This window comes from Pecten maximus, chromosome 5 (assembly GCF_902652985.1).
Source record: "Pecten maximus chromosome 5, xPecMax1.1, whole genome shotgun sequence".
Taxonomy (NCBI): domain Eukaryota; kingdom Metazoa; phylum Mollusca; class Bivalvia; order Pectinida; family Pectinidae; genus Pecten; species Pecten maximus.
Genome location: NC_047019.1, coordinates 23,368,840 through 23,390,801, shown reverse-complemented (window position 1 = coordinate 23,390,801; position 21,962 = coordinate 23,368,840). Strand labels below are relative to the sequence as shown.

Genomic DNA, 21,962 nt, shown 5'->3' with positions numbered 1-21,962 from the left:
TAACATCACACTGACCTACAGTAAAGGTCGACTAACCTGACGACAGACACGGTACAGTAACACCACACTGACCTACAGTAAAGGTCGACTAACCTGATCCAAACACAAGCATCATAGAAGACATACCTTTTCATTCAAGGCATAGAGTTTGGTGGTAATATCACGGCCAAGCATGGCGTTGATGACGTTGGCCAGGTAAGGTTCTTTGATCAACAGGTACTCCAGACCTTGTCGTGGCCAGAAAATATACCGACAGGTGGATACAGCAAAAATAGACACCTATAATGAATAAATCACACAAACATTCACTGGTGCCTCAGGTTTGGAAAATCCATATTAGCAATTTATTGAAACTTAACTTTGATATAACACATTTTCAATGCAATTAAGATATTTGAATATCACATTTAGTATCAACCAGTAAAAATACTGCTTTCATATCATTTCAGCAATATTAATGTTTCCTTATTTACATTTAATTCTTATCATTTGTGTTCAATCCTGTTTGGATCATATATGGTTCATAACAATTTCGAAACATCAAATTTCAAGACTTTGTGCTTTTAAATTCAAGGACTTTTCAGGAAGAATCTATTATTGAAATTTTGATAGCTATGCAAAGTTTGATATAGTCTTATTTCCTGTTTTATGTCTAGATATATATATAGATGATGTTTACCTGATACTTTTCATCCCCAGTAACTCCAGACTCAAACTCGGGAGAATCAATAAACTCCATCTCCTGTATCTGGTGGAGTAAGTTGTGATGATGGTAAACATTCATTCTGAAACAAGATTTATGAAATAAAATAAATTTCCTTTAATCAAAGGACAGGAATTCAATGGAAGTGGATGTCTTGCTTGCACTGAAAGTTGGGTGATTACAAGTGTTATTGCAACAGATTTCCTATTAATAGAAACACAAATTTTTAGTTAAAGTGACCTTAACCTTTGACCTCCTGACCTGAAAAGCAATCATGAACAGCACTTGTTGTAAGGAAGATCTGCATGAAGTTTAAGTTTAATTGACCCAAGAAAAACTTGAATTATTGCACGGAAACAAATTTTCTATTTTTAGTAACTCTGACCTTGAACTTTGACCTTAAAACCTGAAAAGTAATCCCAAGTTTCGGACCTGAAATGCAATCGCAAGCAAGTACGTGTGAAAAGGAAGATCTTCAAGAAGTTTGCGTTTGATCAGGCCAAGGGAACTTGTCAGTTAATGCACAGAAACCTCGGCGCAGACATTGTAACCGCTGCCGACCCGACAAAGTGATTTTGCAGGCAACACAAAAAGCAAATAATTTCTTATCAAAACCATAAATTTAACGCCAAGAGGCTCAAAGGATCTGTGTCGCTCACCTAGTTGGATTCGACCAAAAGTCAAAATGTGTTCATGTTCAATTTGTTAATAGCTTTATTTTTGATGTCAAACAATGCTATATATGGCTATGAGGAAGAGACCTCAACTGCTTTTAATATTATTTTTGCATATTTGACCCCTGTTACCTTGAAAGGTCAAGGTCATTCATTTAAGCAATCTTTTTAACCCTTTCATTTACGCAATCTTTTTCACCCTTTACCCAAACATTTTATAGGCCCGTTATCAGGTATCTAGGCATCTTTTGTTAATGTAAAGTTGCCTAAAGATTTTAGCATATTTGACCCTGGTGACCTTGAATGAAGTTCAAGGTCTTCATTTGAACAAACTTAATAGCCCTTCTCCAAAACATGCTATTGGCCCAATATCAGATACTGTATCTTGGCCTCTTGGTTAATGGAAGAAGTTGTTTTAATATTTTAGCGTATTTGACACATGTGACCTTGAATAAGGTCAAGGTCATTCATTTGAAAATAGTATAGACCTTCACCCCAGCATGCTATATCCCAATATCAGGTCTCTGGGCCTCTTGCTTAATGAGAAGAGGTCGCTACCTTGATCTGAATCGAAAGTCATTTATTTGAACAACCATGATAGCTCTTTGCCTAAGCATGCTATAGGCCAATATTATGTCTATCTAGGCCTCTTGGTTAGTAAAAAAAAAAGCTGAAAATGTAAATTGTTTAAGAATGGATGACTCATGACGAAGAACAAATAATACAAGTAATGCTGTAAACAAGTGACATACATTTAACAGGTCACCCATTTTTTATATCGGTATTCCTACCTATCTATATATATATATGCAATTACTGAAAAATAATTTTGACATTAGTTAGTATACAGCTTATAGAAATGATACGTAATAGGCATCGTTTATTAGAAATCTGTCATGCTATGAAGAGTGATGTCGGTTATACCCACTACTGCCCAGCAAAGTCATTACAAATCTATTACAAACCCATTACAAAACCATTAAAAACACTGATTCCATTAAAATTGGCCATTATTTCTCGTTTCCATTTTTGGGACAAACCTGGAGTTAAGTAATGTAATGGGCATTATTTTTCTAAATTTCAATTACTTTCCTATTAATATTTTCTTTGTAATGGTCATTAACAAAATAATGGCCATTACTTCATGTTTTGTATTTTTCTTAATGGCCTTTATTCTGTTTGTAATGGCCATTAGAGTGGAGTCATCATAATGTTATGGCCATTACTAACTGTGGATTTTATGTACTCCCATAACATATTCCATTTAATGGCCACAACAAATTATGATCACAATGTAATGGCAATTATTTATTGGTAACTTCATGTAATGCCCATTACATTTTCCATTTAATGGCCATAACAAATTATGATCACAATGCAATGGCCATTACTTATTGGTACCTTCATGTAATGCCCATTACATTTACCATTTAATGACCATAACAAATTATGGTCATAATGCAATAGCCATTACTTAATGGTACCTTTATGTAATGCCATTACATTTGTTATTCCTCATAAGTGACATTTTTTTTCTTGTAATGGCCATTACAAATATTACAAATACTATCACATCATATTGTAATATATATGACAATGTTTAATATACTACCATGAATTGTTGACCTTAAATTAATGTATTATTTCAGTATCTTATTTTTCATTATATTGTTATTGTTGAATTCCATGTCTATATTACAATTTTTTTGTTGGCTTAAAGAAGAATAAGGAAACTGTACAGGCTTACTAAACCCCTTCACAATAAAAAAAACTTCAAATTTCCCGCCAAATTTTCCCGCCAAATTTTTCCCGCCCAATAACTTCAAGCAGGAGAGTTCCAATACATGGCAGCCATGAGGCTTTTCTCACACATATGAACAACATGTTATTTTACAAATTAAGGGAAGTATTTATCTTTAATACCTGGTTCATGATTAATACAAGACTACCAGGAAATGAAATATTCAACTCTGGAAGTATGTCAACCTGTTTATAGGTAAGAATTAACTTAAAACCAATCACCATGCATGTGACCTAAATTTACATAGTGTACATTATATTCAAACAGCTTTGGCATTTCTTAAATTGTATTGCCTATTCAACCAAATTATACAAACACACATCATATGTACATTGAGAATTAATGCAATAATGAACATAAATCACTCTTACATGTATCTGAAGAATATTAAAAGGATTTTGGGTCCACATGATTGTGTACTGTGAATATCCATTTTTGAAGCAGTTATCAATTTGAAACAAATGATGGATCACTTTGAATGCAATTTTTAATGGAAGGACTACATGTACAAGGATATTGTCAAACATGCATAGTGATACAGTTCATGATGAACTTTGATGAAATTAAGTGGTAAAATGCATTTTCTAAATTTTCTGAATGCGTCTTATGTATATATAATGGTCACATGTAGGTCCGTTAATTTTGTAAACCTGTATATATATAATGGCCATTACACTTTTGTTTGTAAAAACGTAATGGCCATTACCATTGTGTCGATCTTTAAACAGTTTTTGTACTTTAAAAGTAATGTTCATTATATTTGTAAAAATTATGGCCATTAAAGTGTATTTTCTTGTAATGGTCGTTTAGTTTTGTACACCTTTAATGGCCATTACACCTTTTCTTACGAAATGTAATGGCCATTACAGAGTACACTTCAGAAAGTAATGACACCGTTAATGGGCATTACAAAAATGGTTTTGCTCCAAACCTAATGGCCATTACATTACACCAAAATGTTTAATGCCCGTTACACCATAAGGTTTGATGCCCATTACATTGAAAACTAATTATTGATGGCCCTATTACATTGTAATGGCAATTACTTAGTGAAAACTTTAATGGGTTTGTAATGGGCAATTTGACAAACCATTAAAATCCTTAAAATGCATTTAAATTTTATTGGGGTTTTTTCAGACCCATTAATTTTGTACCTTTAATAGTCATTAATGTTAAATTAAAAGCCATTATTAAAATAATTATTGATCATTATAAATGTTTTGTTAATAGCCATTAAAATATATTAATTAAGTACCATGAACTAATTGATTTGTTTCAACCCTTTGATGATCATTAAAATTGAAAACTGTCACATTTAAAGACTATCAAACTTGTATTAAAATTTTTCAATTAATAGCAATTAAAGGTACAAAATTAATAGCATGATTGATGGTTTTATGATGGGAAATTTTAATGGGGTTTTTAATGGCCGTTTTAAGGGCTTGGGTATGCAGTAGTGACCTGTACATGATTATCAAACCACTTCAACAATATAATTTATACCTAAGTCAATCATGTGCTTCAGCAACCCACCATTACCGACTCAATCAATGTAGAAACTGAACCGCTATGACACTTGATCACGACACCGTCACGTCTACAACTAATCTTTCTGTAATTCGTGTTCTACATTAGATCCCGTACCTGGGATTTCAGCAGAATCTCGGGCAATGATGTACAGGATTAATAACTTCAACCACAATGAGATAATCTTTGGTACTTCACATGTAAAAATGCATTAGGCAATCCTATATAGAGTTCAAATCAGTATTACCTGTCTTTGAAGTATATATGATACTGATATACCTGAATTATCAGTTTTTAGTGCATGATCTTGTACAGAACCAAGAGGAAATATCTATAAACTTCAAAGTTTGAGATGGGCATATTAAAGGACGTATCAAATAACAATTGAGCGTTATCATTTTTCACTGAGGTTAATCGACTTTGTTGGGCTTATTACCTGCAGGAATGGGTTTATTTTCTGATGCAACCTTTCACACACAAAAGATATCAAATGTGACCTTCCACACACAGAAGATATCAAATGTGACCTTCCACACACAGAAGATATCAAATGTGACCTTCCACATACAAAAGATATCAAATGTGACCTTCGATCCACACACAGAAGATATCAAATGTGACCTTCCACACACAGAAGATATCAAATGTGAAATTCCACATACAAAAGATATCAAATGTAACCTTCGATCCACACACAGAAGATATAAAATGTGACCTTCCACACACAGAAGATATAAAATATGACCTTCCACACACAGAAGATATCAAATGTGACCTTCCACACACAGAAGATATCAAATGTGACCTTCCACATACAGAAGATATCAAATGTGACCTTCACATACAAAAGATATCAAATGTGACCTTCACATACAGAAATTATCAAATGTGACCTTTCCCAACATAACAAACAAAAGGGTATCAATACTTCCCATCGATCTTATTGAAATTTTGATAGCTATGCAAAGTTTGATATAGTCTTATTTCCTGTTTTATGTCTAGATATATATATAGATGATGTTTACCTGATACTTTTCATCCCCAGTAACTCCAGACTCAAACTCGGGAGAATCAATAAACTCCATCTCCTGTATCTGGTGGAGTAAGTTGTGATGATGGTAAACATTCATTCTGAAACAAGATTTATGAAATAAAATAAATTTCCTTTAATCAAAGGACAGGAATTCAATGGAAGTGGATGTCTTGCTTGCACTGAAAGTTGGGTGATTACAAGTGTTATTGCAACAGATTTCCTATTAATAGAAACACAAATTTTTAGTTAAAGTGACCTTAACCTTTGACCTCCTGACCTGAAAAGCAATCATGAACAAGCACTTGTTGTAAGGAAGATCTGCATGAAGTTTTAGTTTAATTGACCAAAGAAAAACTTGAATTATTGCACAGAAACAAATTTTCTATTTTTAGTAACTCTGACCTTGAACTTTGACCTTAAAACCTGAAAAGTAATCCCAAGTTTCGGACCTGAAATGCAATCGCAAGCAAGTACATGTGAAAAGGAAGATCTGCAAGAAGTTTGAGTTTGATCAGGCCAAGGGAACTTGTCAGTTAATGCACAGAAACCTCAGCGCAGACATTGTAACCGCTGCCGACCCGACAAAGTGATTTTGCAGGCAACACAAAAAGCAAATAATTTCTTATCAAAACCATAAATTTAATGCCAAGAGGCTCAAAGGGTCTGTGTCGCTCACCTAGTTGGATTTGACCAAAAGCTTTATTTTTTATGTCAAACAATGCTATATATGGTTATGAGGAAGAGACCTCAACTGCTTTTAATATTATTTTTGCATATTTGACCCCTGTTACCTGGAAAGGACAAGGTCATTCATTTAAGCAATCTCTTTAACCCTTTCATTTAAGCAATCTTTTTAACCCTTTACCCAAACATTTCATAGGCCCGTTATCAGGTCTCTAGGCATCTTTTGTTAATGTGAAGTTGCCTAAAGATTTTAGCATATTTGACCCTGGTGACCTTGAATGAAGTTCAAGGTCTTCATTTGAACAAACTTATTAGCCCTTCTCCAAAACATGCTATTGGCCCAATATCAGATACTGTATCTTGGCCTCTTGGTTAATGGAAGAAGTTGTTTTAATATTTTAGCATATTTGACACATGTGACCTTGAATGAAGGTCAAGGTCATTCATTTGAAAATCGTATAGCCCTTCACCCCAGCATGCTATAGGCCCAATATCATGTCTCTGGGCCTCTTGCTTAATGAGAAGAGGTCGCTACCTTGATCAACCATGATAGCTCTTTACCTAAGCATGCTATAGGCCAATATTATGTCTATCTAGGCCTCTTGGTTAGTAAAAAAAAAAAGCTGAAAATGTAAATTGTTTAAGAATAGATGACTCATGACGAAGAACAAATAATACAAGTAATGCTGTAAACAAGTGACATACATTTAACAGGTCACCCATTTTTTATATCAGTATTCCTACATATCTATATATATATATGCAATTACTGAAAAATGATCTTGACATTAGTTAGTATACAGCTTATACAAATGATATGTAATAGGCATCATTTATTAGAAATCTGTCATGCTATGAAAAGTGATGTCGGTTATACCTGTACATGATTATCAAACCACTTCAACAATATAATTTATACCTAAGTCAATCATGTGCTTCAGCAACCCACCATTACCGACTCAATCAATGTAGAAACTGAACCGCTATGACACTTGATCACGACACTGTCACGTCTACAACTAATCTTTCTGTAATTCGTGTTCTACATTAGATCTCGGGCAATGACGTACAGGATTAATAACTTCAACCACAATGAGATAATCTTTGGTACTTCACATGTAAAAATGCATTAGGTAATCCTATATAGAGTTCAAATCAGTATTACCCGTCTTTGAAGTATATATGATACTGATATACCTGAATTATTAGTTTTTAGAGCATGATCCTGTACAGAACCAAGAGGAAATATCTATAAACTTCAAAGTTTGAGATGGGCATATTAAAGGACGTATCAAATAACAATTGAGCGTTATCATTTTTGCTGAGGTTAATCGACTTTGGTGGGCTTATTACCTGCAGGAATGGGTTTATTTTCTGATGCGACCTTTCACACACAAAAGATATCAAATGTGACCTTCCACACACAGAAGATATCAAATGTGAACTTCCACATACAGAAGATATATCAAATGTGACCTTCACATACAAAAGACATCAAATGTGACCTTCACATACAGAAATTATCAAATGTGACCTTCCAAACAAAGATATCAAATTCAATCTTCAACACAGAGAAGATATCAAATTCAACCTTACACATACATAAGATATCAAATTCAACCTTCCACATACAAAAGATATCAAATGTGACCTTCCACACAGAACATATCAAAAGCGACCTTTGACACACAGAAGATATCAAATGATGTGACCTTCCACACACAGAAGATATCAAATGTGACCTTTCCCACACAAAATATATCGAATGTGACCTTCCACACAGAAGACATCAAATGTGACCTTCCACACACAGAAGATATCAAAATTAAGTGACCTTCACACACAGAAGATATCAAACGTGACCTTCCACATACAGAAGATATCAAAAGCAACCTTTCACACACAGTTATTATCCATCAATGTGACCTATATTCAGAAAACACATGAAAATATACATCGAATGCCACCTTTCACCCACAGAAGATATCAAATGTGAACTTCCACATACCCCAAATAGCCCTTCAATTACATTTTGATGCAGTACGTGTTCTAAAACTTATTTTGCAAACAACTCTGATCAACACCTGCCCCCTAAACAGTAATCATGCAACATCTGTGTCTGCCACTTTAAAACTGGAAGGTGGAATGGTCAAGGTCACGAAAGGCCAAGACACAAGATTTCCTAACTAATCTACAAGGTTCAATGTCTGGTCAATTGTGAGATGTAATTATATAACATCCACCCACTTCACATCTTCATCTACACTTGTAAGACAGAGACTCACGAGTAAATTTTCTCAGATGTAATTACAAGGATCACCTCCACAGCTCACCTGAGAGTCCACAAATATAAATATTGTACATGTAATTATACAGAGTTGTCCCAGGCCAGTGTGATTCTGTTATTAGACAGTTTAGTTTAAACATATCTTATTGACATAAAATGACAAAGGGATTAGTCAGTAAGTTTTACTAACTTATAAATGACTTCTTCCATAGACAGTTCCACATCAGACAAGGGTGGGGAATGACAAAGTGTATGTAAATCCACTCAATCAAGTTACTTCAATACATTGTGTAACAGATGAATAATAAATGAATAATTCCTATCTTGTACAGCTTAATCTTGTATATTTCCAAATAGAGTTTGGCAGCCATCATAATTCATACACCAATTCAAAGGAGGACAAGCTCATTTGACACCAAAGATATATGTTTACCAATGCACTGATGATCTTTTTCAGACACTATACACTGAATTTATATATATTATCTATAGTGTTGGGAATTAATCACTATAATTTTCATGATCGATCATCACCATTTCTTAAACAATCAATGATTGATTATTGTAATGATCATGTACAGAAAGTGAAATATCTGCAAAAACACAACCAAAATAGGGGGAAATGTTGTGGATGATTGTTTCAAGTCATCTAGCAATGTTTTGAAAATTATGTTTTTTAATGCATTTTTATTATAATTTACCAGTGATATTGTTTATTTATTAATTGTTGAAGTTGGCTATTGATCACCTTGAAAAATTCTATGTTATAGTCAAACCATGATTGATTAGTCATTGTCAGAGGTAAAACGACTAATCATCGATTAAACTGATTGATCGGAACAACATTAATAGTATCTATATGTATTTTCCTTTTATTTCTCTCAAAGCTTGTTACTTATATATAGTAGCTTCATGGAAGCGATACTTCAAAGATAATAGAACAAAACCTATTTTACACTAATGTAGAAAGTTAAAGAAACTGTAATAATAAGCAACATTTTTACTTTTGATCAAATGACCTTTACAGGTTAAGTGTCTTTGCCCATGGACACAACCACAACAGATCGAGTAGCCCATATCTCATCTTCCCAGGAAACAAACCAGCATGGGTAGCTTAAAGGGTGCATAAAACCACACACCTTAGACCTTTATCTGAGATTACGTGGCAGGCTCTCTAACAGACTGGTCTATCACAGCCCCTGTCCTTTGGAAGTAGACTACCAAAAAAGTGACAGTACAGAAAAATATCAGTTTATCTTCCCAAAACAGCTAAGCTTACAATACATCTAAGTAAAACAAATTCAATTCAGGTGGAAATCAAGGCATTGGAAATCAAAAAGTCCATGTTCAAAAGTTTATAATGTGGATGAATTCTGATGTCAAAGATTAATTATTTTATTCTGTACTATATATATGCATGTAGTTTGCTTTGATGAAGAAAACCCTTTATTTATATCAAAACCACAGGACATTTACCATACATCAATATTAAATATTTCTTCTTCACCACACATTTTAATCAGTTTTTATTTTCTGCTGTGACATGCAGCCAGATTTGATCAAGGATATAAGTGAATAATTACACATCGTTACTGATAGCAAGATCTTTTTTGCCAATATCTGTCTGACTGAACATCTCTCCTCCACTTCTAACATAAATACATCAGATTGTTAAATTGACCGTTGTATTCATTACAGCATGCCTTGGAAGACACTCTTCCGACTATAATAAATCCCCAGGGTATATGATTACAAGCTGATGACCAATACATCATATAATGTCCTAACTGCGTACTTGTACCCAGAAGTCACGGACCATTTCTCAAGGAGTGTCCAGGATGACAGAATCGATGGAACATTCCAGATCATGAAGTTATATAACACATACAGCGTTCTAGCTTGGTTCAGCCTCTTCCTGACTGGAGTGATTACTGATTAAATATACTTTCCTCAATCAAATTTACATGTCTGAAAAGGGTTCAAATGTTGAGCCGAGTAATTTGTAGAACAGTCAAACAAGTTCATGATGACAGACATGGACAAATATGTTTTTAGAAAAGGTCAATTTTACTGAAGGGTCATCAAACTACAGGAGAGAAGGGTACACACACAAATTGGAGATTCTGTAGTTACTCTTTTACATTGTAATTGTAACTCGATGGTATCGTAAATGAAATGTTTTTTTTTTATAAAAATGGGCCCATGGGCTTTAACAGTCGCCTGTATTCTGAAATTCTGAATTCTCAATTATGTCCTGATAGTTGATTTTTGATTACAAATTAAGAATTTATTATATTTAACCCCCGTGACTTTCAAAGTAGGTCAAGGTAATTCATTTTGAATAAAATTTGTAACCCTCATCCCAGCATGCTACTTAACAAACATCATGGCCTTCAGAGCCTTACTGTCCTCTGTTCCCAGTCACTGTTCCCCGAGTCAATGTGTCACTCTACTGTTCCCAGTCAATGTGTGACTCTACTGTTCCCAGTCAATGTGTGACTCTACTGTCCTCTGTTCCCAGTCAATGTGAGACTCTACTGACCTCTGTTCCCAGTCAATGTGTGGCTCTACTGACCTCTGTTCCCAGTCAATGTGTGACTCTACTGACCTCTGTTCCCAGTCAATGTGTGGCTCTACTGACCTCTGTTCCCAGTCAATGTGAGACTCTACTGACCTCTGTTCCCAGTCAATGTGTGGCTCTACTGACCTCTGTTCCCAGTCAATGTGTGGCTCTTCTGTACTCTGTTCCCAGTCAATGTGTGACTCTACTGACCTCTGTTCCCAGTCAATGTGTGACTCTACTGTTCCCAGTCAATGTGTGACTCTACTGTTCCCAGTCAATGTGTGACTCTACTGTTCCCAGTCAATGTGTGACTCTACTGTTCCCAGTCAATGTGTGACTCTACTGTTCCCAGTCAATGTGTCACTCTACTGTTCCCAGTCAATATGTCACTCTACTGTTCCCAGTCAATGTGTCACTCTACTGTTCCCAGTCAATGTGTGACTCTACTGTCCTCTGTTCCCAGTCAATGTGTGACTCTACTGTTCCCAGTCAATGTGTGACTCTACTGACCTCTGTTTCCAGTCAATGTGTGACTCTACTGTTCCCAGTCAATGTGTGACTCTACTGTTCCCAGTCAATGTGTGACTCTACTGTTCCCAGTCAATGTGTGACTCTACTGACCTCTGTTCCCAGTCAATGCGTGACTCTACTGTCCTCTGTTCCCAGTCAATGTGTGACTCTACTGTTCCCAGTCAATGTGTGACTCTACTGTACTCTGTTCCCAGTCAATGTGAGACTCTACTGACCTCTGTTCCCAGTCAATGCGTGACTCTACTGTCCTCTGTTCCCAGTAAATGTGTGACTCTACTGTTCCCAGTCAATGTGAGACTCTACTGACCTCTGTTCCCAGTCCATGTGTGACTCTACTGTTCCCAGTCAATGTGTGACTCTACTGACCTCTGTTCCCAGTCAATGTGTGACTCTACTGACCTCTGTTCACTGTCAATGTGAGACTATTCTGATTGTCCATGTCAGCATTTTTATTGCAATGAATTGAACCCCACAGCGCCTCATTCATCAAATTTAATTTCTGCATGAAGTAAAACGAAACAATCAGGATCATCATTACACACTGCATGACTATAACATTCACCGACTTTTATTTTAAACCGCAATCATGGAAAACAACAGGACATCGTTCAGATTCCATAATTTGAACCATCATGAGATATTGGTTTCGTATCATTACATCATCTGTAACATTTTACATTATAAATCAATAACAATTATTACCTCATCACTCCAATTAAAACTGTTGTTATCCATCATTCAAAATTCTTCCTGGGGATTTAAAAAAAAATATTTATTGAAACTATTTCGTGACATATTATGTTGAATAAACTAATATTATAATGATCATTTCTATACCCTACTCAGGTTCCATACACACTTTTCTGCACAAAATCCAGGAATTTTACTTAAGTTTTCTAGCAGTTTTCCTGGCCCAAGTTAGATTGCAGAAAACAACAACGTATTTGCTTTTAGTATTTAATGGGAACGGTTCAGTTACAAAGCACAAGATTTAAAAAAAAATTAGAACAGACTTTAATGTTTTACTCTTTGACTAATATACCATGTATCTATATAGGTAATGACCTCAGCATTTGTTTTTTTGGCCAAGGCAGCATGCCCACCAGGTATTTAAACTTTCTTTTGTACCCCCTGGACTCGTCAGCTGAAAGGCCGCAAGGCCGTAATAGCAGATGAAAAACCTGTTAAATAAAATAAATCTGCAGGGTGTACATTTGATTTTTAGAGGGTACACAATAAAATGGGGGGGGGTAGACTTTTGACTTATTTCAAAATGTCATACATATATTTAAGCTAGTTTTGTGTATGTTAATACTTATGGAGACTTCCCTGTCCACTTTTTCTTCAGTTTTTTTTTAAATATTTTTGGGGGTTTTTTTTATCCATTTTTCCTTAAATAATATCTGTGAAAACAGGAGATGGGTTGTGACCTAGTATGTGATAACTGATAGCTGTCTTTGCAAATAAAGTACAAAATATCATAGAATTCGATCTTTTCTGTTTTGGGTTTTTTTTTTTCAATAAGTCTAACAATCAACTTCCGATAATGCATTTAATTATTATTTACGATACTCTCATTACAAGTTCTGAAGGTCCATTTTAAAACACAATTATTACTTGACAGCATTTAATCAGAATATATACAGTTACTACTGACTGTGACTGTCAGACATTTTCCATTTCAATGTGTACTAGTATTGACTTATTAAAGACAAATACAAGTAACTATTATCATTTATAAGGTAAAATGGCTGAGTATCTCAGTATTACCTGAAGGCTTTGATCCTGATAAGATTCACTATTATCATTTATGCAAGTTCTACACTTCAACTACTAACAGTCAGTAACATCACAATCAGATTCATTAGGCAAACATTTCGCTTCACTAACACTGACCCACTGGGCCCTGTGCAGCAAAGACCTATTGATGATATACACGTGTGACTACGTGACTGTGGACATCACTGTGTGTTCATTCCAGAAATTTGGTCATTGGGTAACAATCGTAAACGATCGGAAACTATCGAAGTCTGGTTTCCTACTGCGAATACTATGCTATTGAGCGATAGCAGCAAGAAACCATACTGCCTTTACTAAGGGGATTCCCCCGTACACGGGTGAACTCGTTGTGTCGCTTCAAATAAACAGTAAACAAGTCAAAATTTATGCGTATGTACAATATTATTTCTCTGCGTATTTTGCACTTGAGCAGATTAAATATCTTGTGTGAATTTAGTTTCCCGCACGTGAATTTCGTACTGCAGTACGACGTGAATGGGCATGCTGAAAGGGTTAGTTAATTTACACTAAAATCCAACACACTTCTGATCACTGTCACTCCTACTTCATTATGTTTGTAGTTTACATGTCAGAATGTATAACACCTGATACTGTTTATTCTCAAGATACACAAGTCCTATTAGTAAACAATTCTTGAATGGATGTATCAAACTATAGTCAAAGGCTTCTGAATGATATGGCTCAGTTTACAATTAAGTCTTTAAGTCAGAATACCTACACATGTTTGTGTATGTACATCACAACATTGATCTAAACACTGGCACAGACAAACTGCCTTTTATCTCCATTGTCATCAGCGTTAACAGAATTTTCACCACAGTACACGGCCTTCCCCTGAAGACATTATGAGTCTTGCATTAAATGGGACTTTGATTCTGCAGAGTGTGCAGGAAATCTGATGAAACCATCAGTGTATTCAGGTGTTTGAGGTTATGTCCTCATAAGTGAGGGTCACAGGAGGGCAGTTATAGAGGAAATCTGATGAAACCATCAGTGTATTCAGGTGTTTGAGGTTATGTCCTCATAAGTGAGGGTCACAGGAGGGCAGTTATAGTATAAACACTACTGTGACAGTAGAGGGAAAATGCAACAACCACACTGTGAACCATACTTGAACCCAGAACCTCCAAACTCTAGACAGGTGATCTAACCATTTGAGCTAGTTAAACCTGCATGGCCATCGGTGTTCAGCCAAGTCCAGTTCCACTACACAACCCTTCCCTCCTGGACCCTGAAGACCCACACAAGACTCTGGGTGTCCAGCTGGGCACCAAATGCAACAGGACAGGGAAAACACAACGACTAGAGTAGGACTTGAACCCGGTACCTCCGAACTCTAGACAAACACTTAAACCATTTGAGATTCCTGGTGATCACCGGAGTTCAGTCCAGTTCTGATACACTATAGTCAGTATCAGAATACTACATCAAATCAATACTTCATAAATAGTCATTACAAAACTAGTCCCACTTGCTGATCATCAGGAACAACAACCTAGTGTACCTTGTTACACATTTGCAAACTTGTTTCTTAAACTCAACCATGCATAACCTGTGAGGTTACTGAAATACTCTTACACCCAACATCTTTTGGTTCAATACCTTATTCCATCAAATAATCACACCTGTCTTTAAAAAGTAGTTTATGTAAACTTAATTAAATCCCAAGAAATGGTTGCTTACATATTGGGGTACAACAATACATTCTCAATTCACAATACGATACACTTTCAACTTAATATTTTTATGATATAATAACAAAGAATTATATAAGTACTTATAAGTAGAACAATGATTTGTGTCATTTTTTTTCTCTACAAAGTTAAAATCAAGTTGTATGTCCACTGTTGGTCATTTTATGATGTCAAAATTGAACAGCTCTGTACACAATAGTAACTATAATTGTCGACCAATCAGTCTGTCTGTTTTAAAACAACTTTAAGATAGCTTGCTACTTCGATTCGACAGTTGATGCATCCTCCCATCTTCAGGGTTACACCTTGTTGATATAGTAGGAGTAGGGGCTAATATTTTTTTCTATAAATACTATAACCAGATGCTGATGCCTAAGTCTGATCAAACAAACCTTATAAATATATTGAAAATCAAATGACAATATCATTTTAAATATATAACACTTTACAGAACAATGTAGTGTATGAAGTACTCATGTAAACTAATCAGTACTGTGTTTTTTGTTTTTGGCCTTACCTACTCGAGATAACACGATCCCTGCCTACCTGCTCAACTTGCCCCATTAAACACATGTACTGTGTTTTCGATTTTGGCCTTACCTGCCCAAGATAAGAAGATCCCCGCCTACCTGCCCACCTTACCCTGTTAAATATTCAATTTTGGCCTTACCTGCCCGAGATGAAAGATGTCCGCCTACCTGCCAATAACGACCATATAGACCGAAGGCCTGATTGCCGGTAGGTAACGTCGTTTCAATCACCGTATCATCAGCATACTTAGTGTCAATAAGCAGAGACTTATTTTGGCAGAAACTTTCCCAATTCACATTTTGAAAGCCAAAACATGTCCACAAATACTCACTTTCTTAAACTAAATACTGTCATGTTAAAACTTTGAATTTAAGTATTAGTCACCACAGGTCTACAAAGCACGGAGTTGTAAGCCTATAGTGATTACAACTGCTAGTACAGCCCTTTTTATTTTTTTTTTGTATTATTGCCTTTGTTGTAATCCAAAGGAAACATTTGAAATTTCATTCAGATATTATATTGTACTCTAGATATTTATCGTGACATTTAAGGTATTTTCTTTTGAAGTTTACTGCTGGAGAGAAAGCTTGATAGAAAGTGATATCATTGTAATAATTTGCATTTAATTGACTGACATCTATCTAACAACATAATTTTCATAACATATCTAAGTAAATACTTTTATTTAGAGTGGACAGTGAGTTAAATAATTTCCAGAAATAATTAAAAATGATGTAATTTTGTTGCTATTTTTTTGTAACTTGTTGCTTATATAATTATCTTTCCAAACTTGAATAAAAAAGATCATTGGCCAAGCTTGAAATAAATTTTTCCCCCTTTTTTTCAGTGAGGGAAGGAAGCTTAAGTGCATGATCATGCAAGGAATTTATTTTCCAATAGCAAATTATCTCCCCTTAGTTTTTGTTTGTTAAATGTGTCGCGCGTGAAATGTGTTTTCCGGTCAAAAATGTCGCTCACGCACTTTCTCCCCCATGATAATTTTAAAAAGTTGGCAAGTATGACAACAAACTAGTGTACCTTGTTACACATTTGCAAACTTGTTTCTTAAACTCAACCATGCATAACCTGTAAGGTTACTGAAATACTCTTCTACCACTATACCCTGTGTTATTCAACTCTCAGACCATCAGTTAATCATTACAGCTGTTGATTAACAATCTGTTTATACCACACGTGGTATAAACTCTCTACGCATTTCAATTGGCTAACACGGTGAACTTTGACCCAAGCTGCAATTGTTATTGACGTCATCAATAATCTAATGACGTCACATCACCGGGTCCCGGACGTCACCGGTACACTTTATTTGCATACCCGAAATTATACTTGGCCACGTTTCCCTTTGATTCAAGCCGATATTATTGTGGTAGAAACAGGTCACACGACTCGAAATTGTTGGATATGGAATTTATTTCACACTCGTAAGTTATTTTTTAAAAGTTGCAAAAAACACTCGCTAAAGCTCGTGTCTTTTGTAACTTTTAAAAAATAAGTTACTCGTGTGAAATAAATTCCATATCCGACAACCACTCGTTGTGTAACCTCTATTTACACCCAACATCTTTTTGTTCAATACCTTATTCCATCAAATAATCACACCTGTCTTTAAAAAGTAGTTTATGTAAACTTAATTAAATCCCAAGAAATGGTTGCTTACATATTGGGGTACAACAATACATTCTCAATTCACGATACGATAAACTTTCAACTTAATATTTATGATATTATAACAAAGAATTATTTAAGTACTTATAAGTAGAACAATGATTTGTGTCATTTTTTTTTCTCTACAAAGTTAAAATCAAGTTGTATGTCCACTGTTGGTCATTTTATGATGTCAAAATTGAACAGCTCTGTACACAATAGTAACTATAATTGTCGACCAATCAGTCTGTCTGTTTTAAAACAACTTTAAGATAGCTAGCTACTTCGATTCGACAGTTGATGCATCCTCCCATCTTCAGGGTTACACCTTGTTGATAAAGTAGGAGTAGGGGCTAATATTTTTTTCTATAAATACTATAACCAGATGCTGATGCCTAAGTCTGATCAAACAAACCTTATACATATATTGAAAATCAAATGACAATATCATTTTAAATATATAACACTTTACAGAACAATGTAGTGTATGAAGTACCGTAAATATTCGGGTATAGTGCGCACTCGCGTATAGTGCGCAGGTACGTTTTTGAGGTTCATTTTCAAAAAAAAAAAAAAAAAATTTCAATATTCAACTGAGCAGTAGAAATCTAGATGAATTCTAAAGCATGAGATGATAGGAATTTGTAACTTATGAAAGCTTATTTACCACATTTAATTGGAATCACCGGTCAGATTTGACACATTGGATTGACAGGTTGTTTACATTATACCGCGACAGGCCTAGTCAGCTTGCAAATTGTAGTTGTGCCATCTACGGTGTTGTACAAACAAAATAATTAATCCTACCCTCAATTACCTTGTGATTTTCACGCAGGTATGATCTCTTACAAGTGTTGTCTGTCCACGAACATACAAAGCTAATTAAGCTCAATTATAACAAGATTGACTAGTAAGCTGACTGCTACGTAATGTAACACAGGCCGCCATTTTGTATACAGTACGGAAACAAGTCTGCTGTCGTCGTGCTGGTCACAACTTTTATGTCAATGAATTAACATATGTAATGGATAAATCTACAGTGCAGACAATAAATAAGAGTACCCCGGTAGTTTTCACAGTCAGATCGTATTTTATATGGCCAGTTGGTCAGTGACTGCCGCATGAGATCAAGGCATTAGTGTTACCCTTGCCTAATTGCGCATGCGTGCTGTTACAGCTTCCGTAAATAAACAAGTTGAACGTTATCAGTTTCTGGCAGCACTCTGGATTAATAAGATGATTAATTTAGAAGTATGAAATAACTAAGTACTGCTATATCATTTCAAGTTTTGTTTGATGTTAATTGAGATGTTATACATCGTTTTGGACCTGAATACGGGAACATGCTCAAGTGAGATCGTATGTGTACGGAACGTGTGGCTCACGATCGCGATCGACTTAGATAAATCCACGTAATTGCTTATAAATACACAATTTCAAGGAATTAAACATCAAAATAACTATTCATTTCTTTGATTATTTGTTAACTATTACTTTCTAAATGCTTTATATATATATATATATATATAAGTATTAAATCAATCCTGCTGTGAAAGGAAACGATCACAAATCTCAGTCAAATCACATTCATTCTGACTGGGAAAAGGCTTGTACTTGCGTATAGTGCGCAGTGGTCTTTTTCACTTGTCAATTTTTGAAAAAAAGTGCGCACTATACGCGAATATTTACGGTACTCATGTAAACTAATCAGTACTGTGTTTTTGTTTTTGGCCTTACCTGCCCGAGATAACAAGATCCCCGCCTACCTGCTCAACTTGTCCCATTAAACACATGTACTGTGTTTTCGATTTTGGCCTTACCTGCCCAAGATAAGAAGATCCCCGCCTACCTGCCCACCTTACCCTGTTAAATATTCAATTTTGGCCTTACCTGCCCGAGATGAAAGATGTCCGCCTACCTGCCCACTTTGCCCTGCTAAACATTTGATTTTGGCCTTACCTGCCCGAGATGAGAAGCCCTGTTCCCCCTGTCTGCCTACTCACTCTACTGTTTTTTGGCCTTACCTGCCAGAGATTAGAAGCCCGAGACGGTCAGTCTTACTGATGGCCTGAGAACAGTATGCTTCCCCTTCATGAAGAGTGGTCAGTGTACAAAAGTCTGCACAGATCAGCTTCTTGAACAGCGACCTGAAGAAAAATCAAGATTTTCTTACTGTATAATTTCTCACACCTTTATATATATGTAAGATGTATTTGTCCCATGTGGAACACCCATTTCGGATAACTCTACACCCTCAAGTAAAATTTCCCTATCTCATCCACCTACATATGATGGACTCTATAAATAAAATTAACATCTACATGTTTTACACATTTGGAAATTAAGCTAAATGTCGTATCACAAAACAGATGTGATGTAGGCTGCAGCTGACACAGTGGTAGTCTGGTACAGTGGTAGGCTGGTACAGTGGTAGGCTGGTACAGTGGTAGTCTGGTACAGTGGTAGTCTGGTACAGTGGTAGGCTGGCACAGTGGTAGTCTGGTACAGTGGTAGGATGGCACAGTGGTAGACTGGTACAGTGGTAGGCTGGTACAGTGGTAGACTGGTACAGTGGTAGACTGGTACAGTGGTAGTCTGTCACAGTGGTAGGCTGGTACAGTGGTAGTCTGGTACAGTGGTAGGCTGGTACAGTGGTAGGCTGGTACAGTGGTAGGCTGGTACAGTGGTAGACTGTCACAGTGGTAGACTGTCACAGTGGTAGGCTGTCACAGTGGTAGGCTGTCACAGTGGTAGACTGTCACAGTGGTAGGCTGGTACAGTGGTAGACTGGTACAGTGGTAGGCTGTCACAGTGGTAGGCTGGTACAATGGTAGGCTGGTACAGTGGTAGACTTGTACAGTGGTAGTCTGGTACAGTGGTAGTCTGTCACAGTGGTAGACTGTCACAGTGGTAGACTGTCAGTGGTAGGATGTCACAGTGGTAGGCTGTCACAGTGGTAGACTGTCACAGTAGTAGACTGGTACATTGGAAGTCTGTCACAGTGGTAGGCTGGTACAGTGGTACGCTGGTACATTGGTAGTCTGTCACAGTGGTAGACTGGTACAGTGGTAGACTCACAGTGGTAGACTGTCACAGTGGTAGGCTGGTACAGTGGTAGACTCACAGTGGTAGACTGTCACAGTGGTAGTCTGGTACAGTGGTAGTCTGTCACAGTGGTAGTCTGTCACAGTGGTAGACTGTCACAGTGGTAGTCTGTCACAGTGGTAGTCTGTCACAGTGGTAGACTGTCACAGTGGTAGACTGGTACAGTGGTAGACTGTCAGAGTGGTAGACTGGCACAGTGGTAGCACACATACACTCACCTTTCATCCATTCCCCATTCGGATGTCAAAAGGTATGGGATTTTTTCCCGATAAAAGACCTCTTGACACTACTATCCGGTCCAACAATTATGATAATTATAAGTTATTATAACTTGTTTCATAATTGTAGTAAAATAAATTAAGTTTACAACAATTCAGATTTGACCTACATGGATTGAAATGAGATTATCATACTAAAATCAGTCTAAAACATTCAATCTAACATTTTGCTATTCAGTCATTTAAATGAAGACTTTAAAACTAAAATTCATTTTTGATAGACAATGAGCAGGTGATCAAGATCATAGAGTCCATTTTAGTTTATATTCTGTTTACATTTACCAGGTATTTATTTATTTTTTAAATAAATGAAAATGACCACAAATCTTACCTAGGTATCTTTAGTGGTTGAAACAGCTGAACATATATTTCCTCCAGCTCCACACAGAACTTGACTGGTCGGATATTATACATGATAAACAGCGCTTGGAAAGCATTGATCACCATGAACGCAAAGTTCCAGGAGAAAAAGTCTGGAGCACACAGAATCACCCAGGACCACACCGAGAGCAACAGGAAACCTGTAACATAATAATTAACTTTTAAACTGTTTTATACTCATTGATATATATGCAAGTTTGTACAAGTGTAACAGAAGAGGAGAAAATGTAGCGGCCAAACCGGGGTTTGAACCAGGAACCTCCGACCACAAGCCGGATGCTCTACCAATTGAGCTACCTGGTCACCGATGATCGACCCATGCCAGTCCATCCCCGCTACACAAGTATTTTAGAGCTAAATACAAATATCATGACAGTTTAATATAACATTTAACACAATATAAATTAAGGTAAAAATCTTTAAAAAATTCTAGATTTATTTTAATGTACATAAATACTTACCCAGCACAAAACTACTGTGCATAAAGAGAACTCCATTTTTCCTATCTGGTAAACATAGGCCAATCAAAATCACAACATTGGCAACTTGGAACAGAAAATGATTGGACGACGACCAGGAAAAACAGCCAATCACAGTTTCAGTTATATTTCCAAGAAATACAGTGGCATTGGGAAGGATGGCATCAAAGATGAGGAGGTTGGGTTTGGTGCTGTTCTTCCCAGTGTCGTAAGAAAACATCTCCTA

The 21,962-nt window shown here is 36.1% G+C and overlaps 1 protein-coding gene across 1 annotated transcript in view; it reads right to left on the bottom strand.

Annotated features, from left to right (window-relative positions):
* LOC117327577 (popeye domain-containing protein 3-like) overlaps positions 1-21,962 on the bottom strand; it is a 50,930-nt gene that overhangs the window by 27,067 nt on the left and 1,901 nt on the right. The window contains exons 2-6 of the mRNA XM_033884632.1: positions 21,719-21,959; positions 21,208-21,397; positions 19,518-19,640; positions 5,731-5,836; positions 127-279 (exon numbers count right to left, since the gene is read on the bottom strand). Coding sequence (XP_033740523.1) covers positions 127-279; positions 5,731-5,836; positions 19,518-19,640; positions 21,208-21,397; positions 21,719-21,959 — 813 coding nt within the window. The remainder of the gene's footprint in view (positions 1-126; positions 280-5,730; positions 5,837-19,517; positions 19,641-21,207; positions 21,398-21,718; positions 21,960-21,962) is intronic.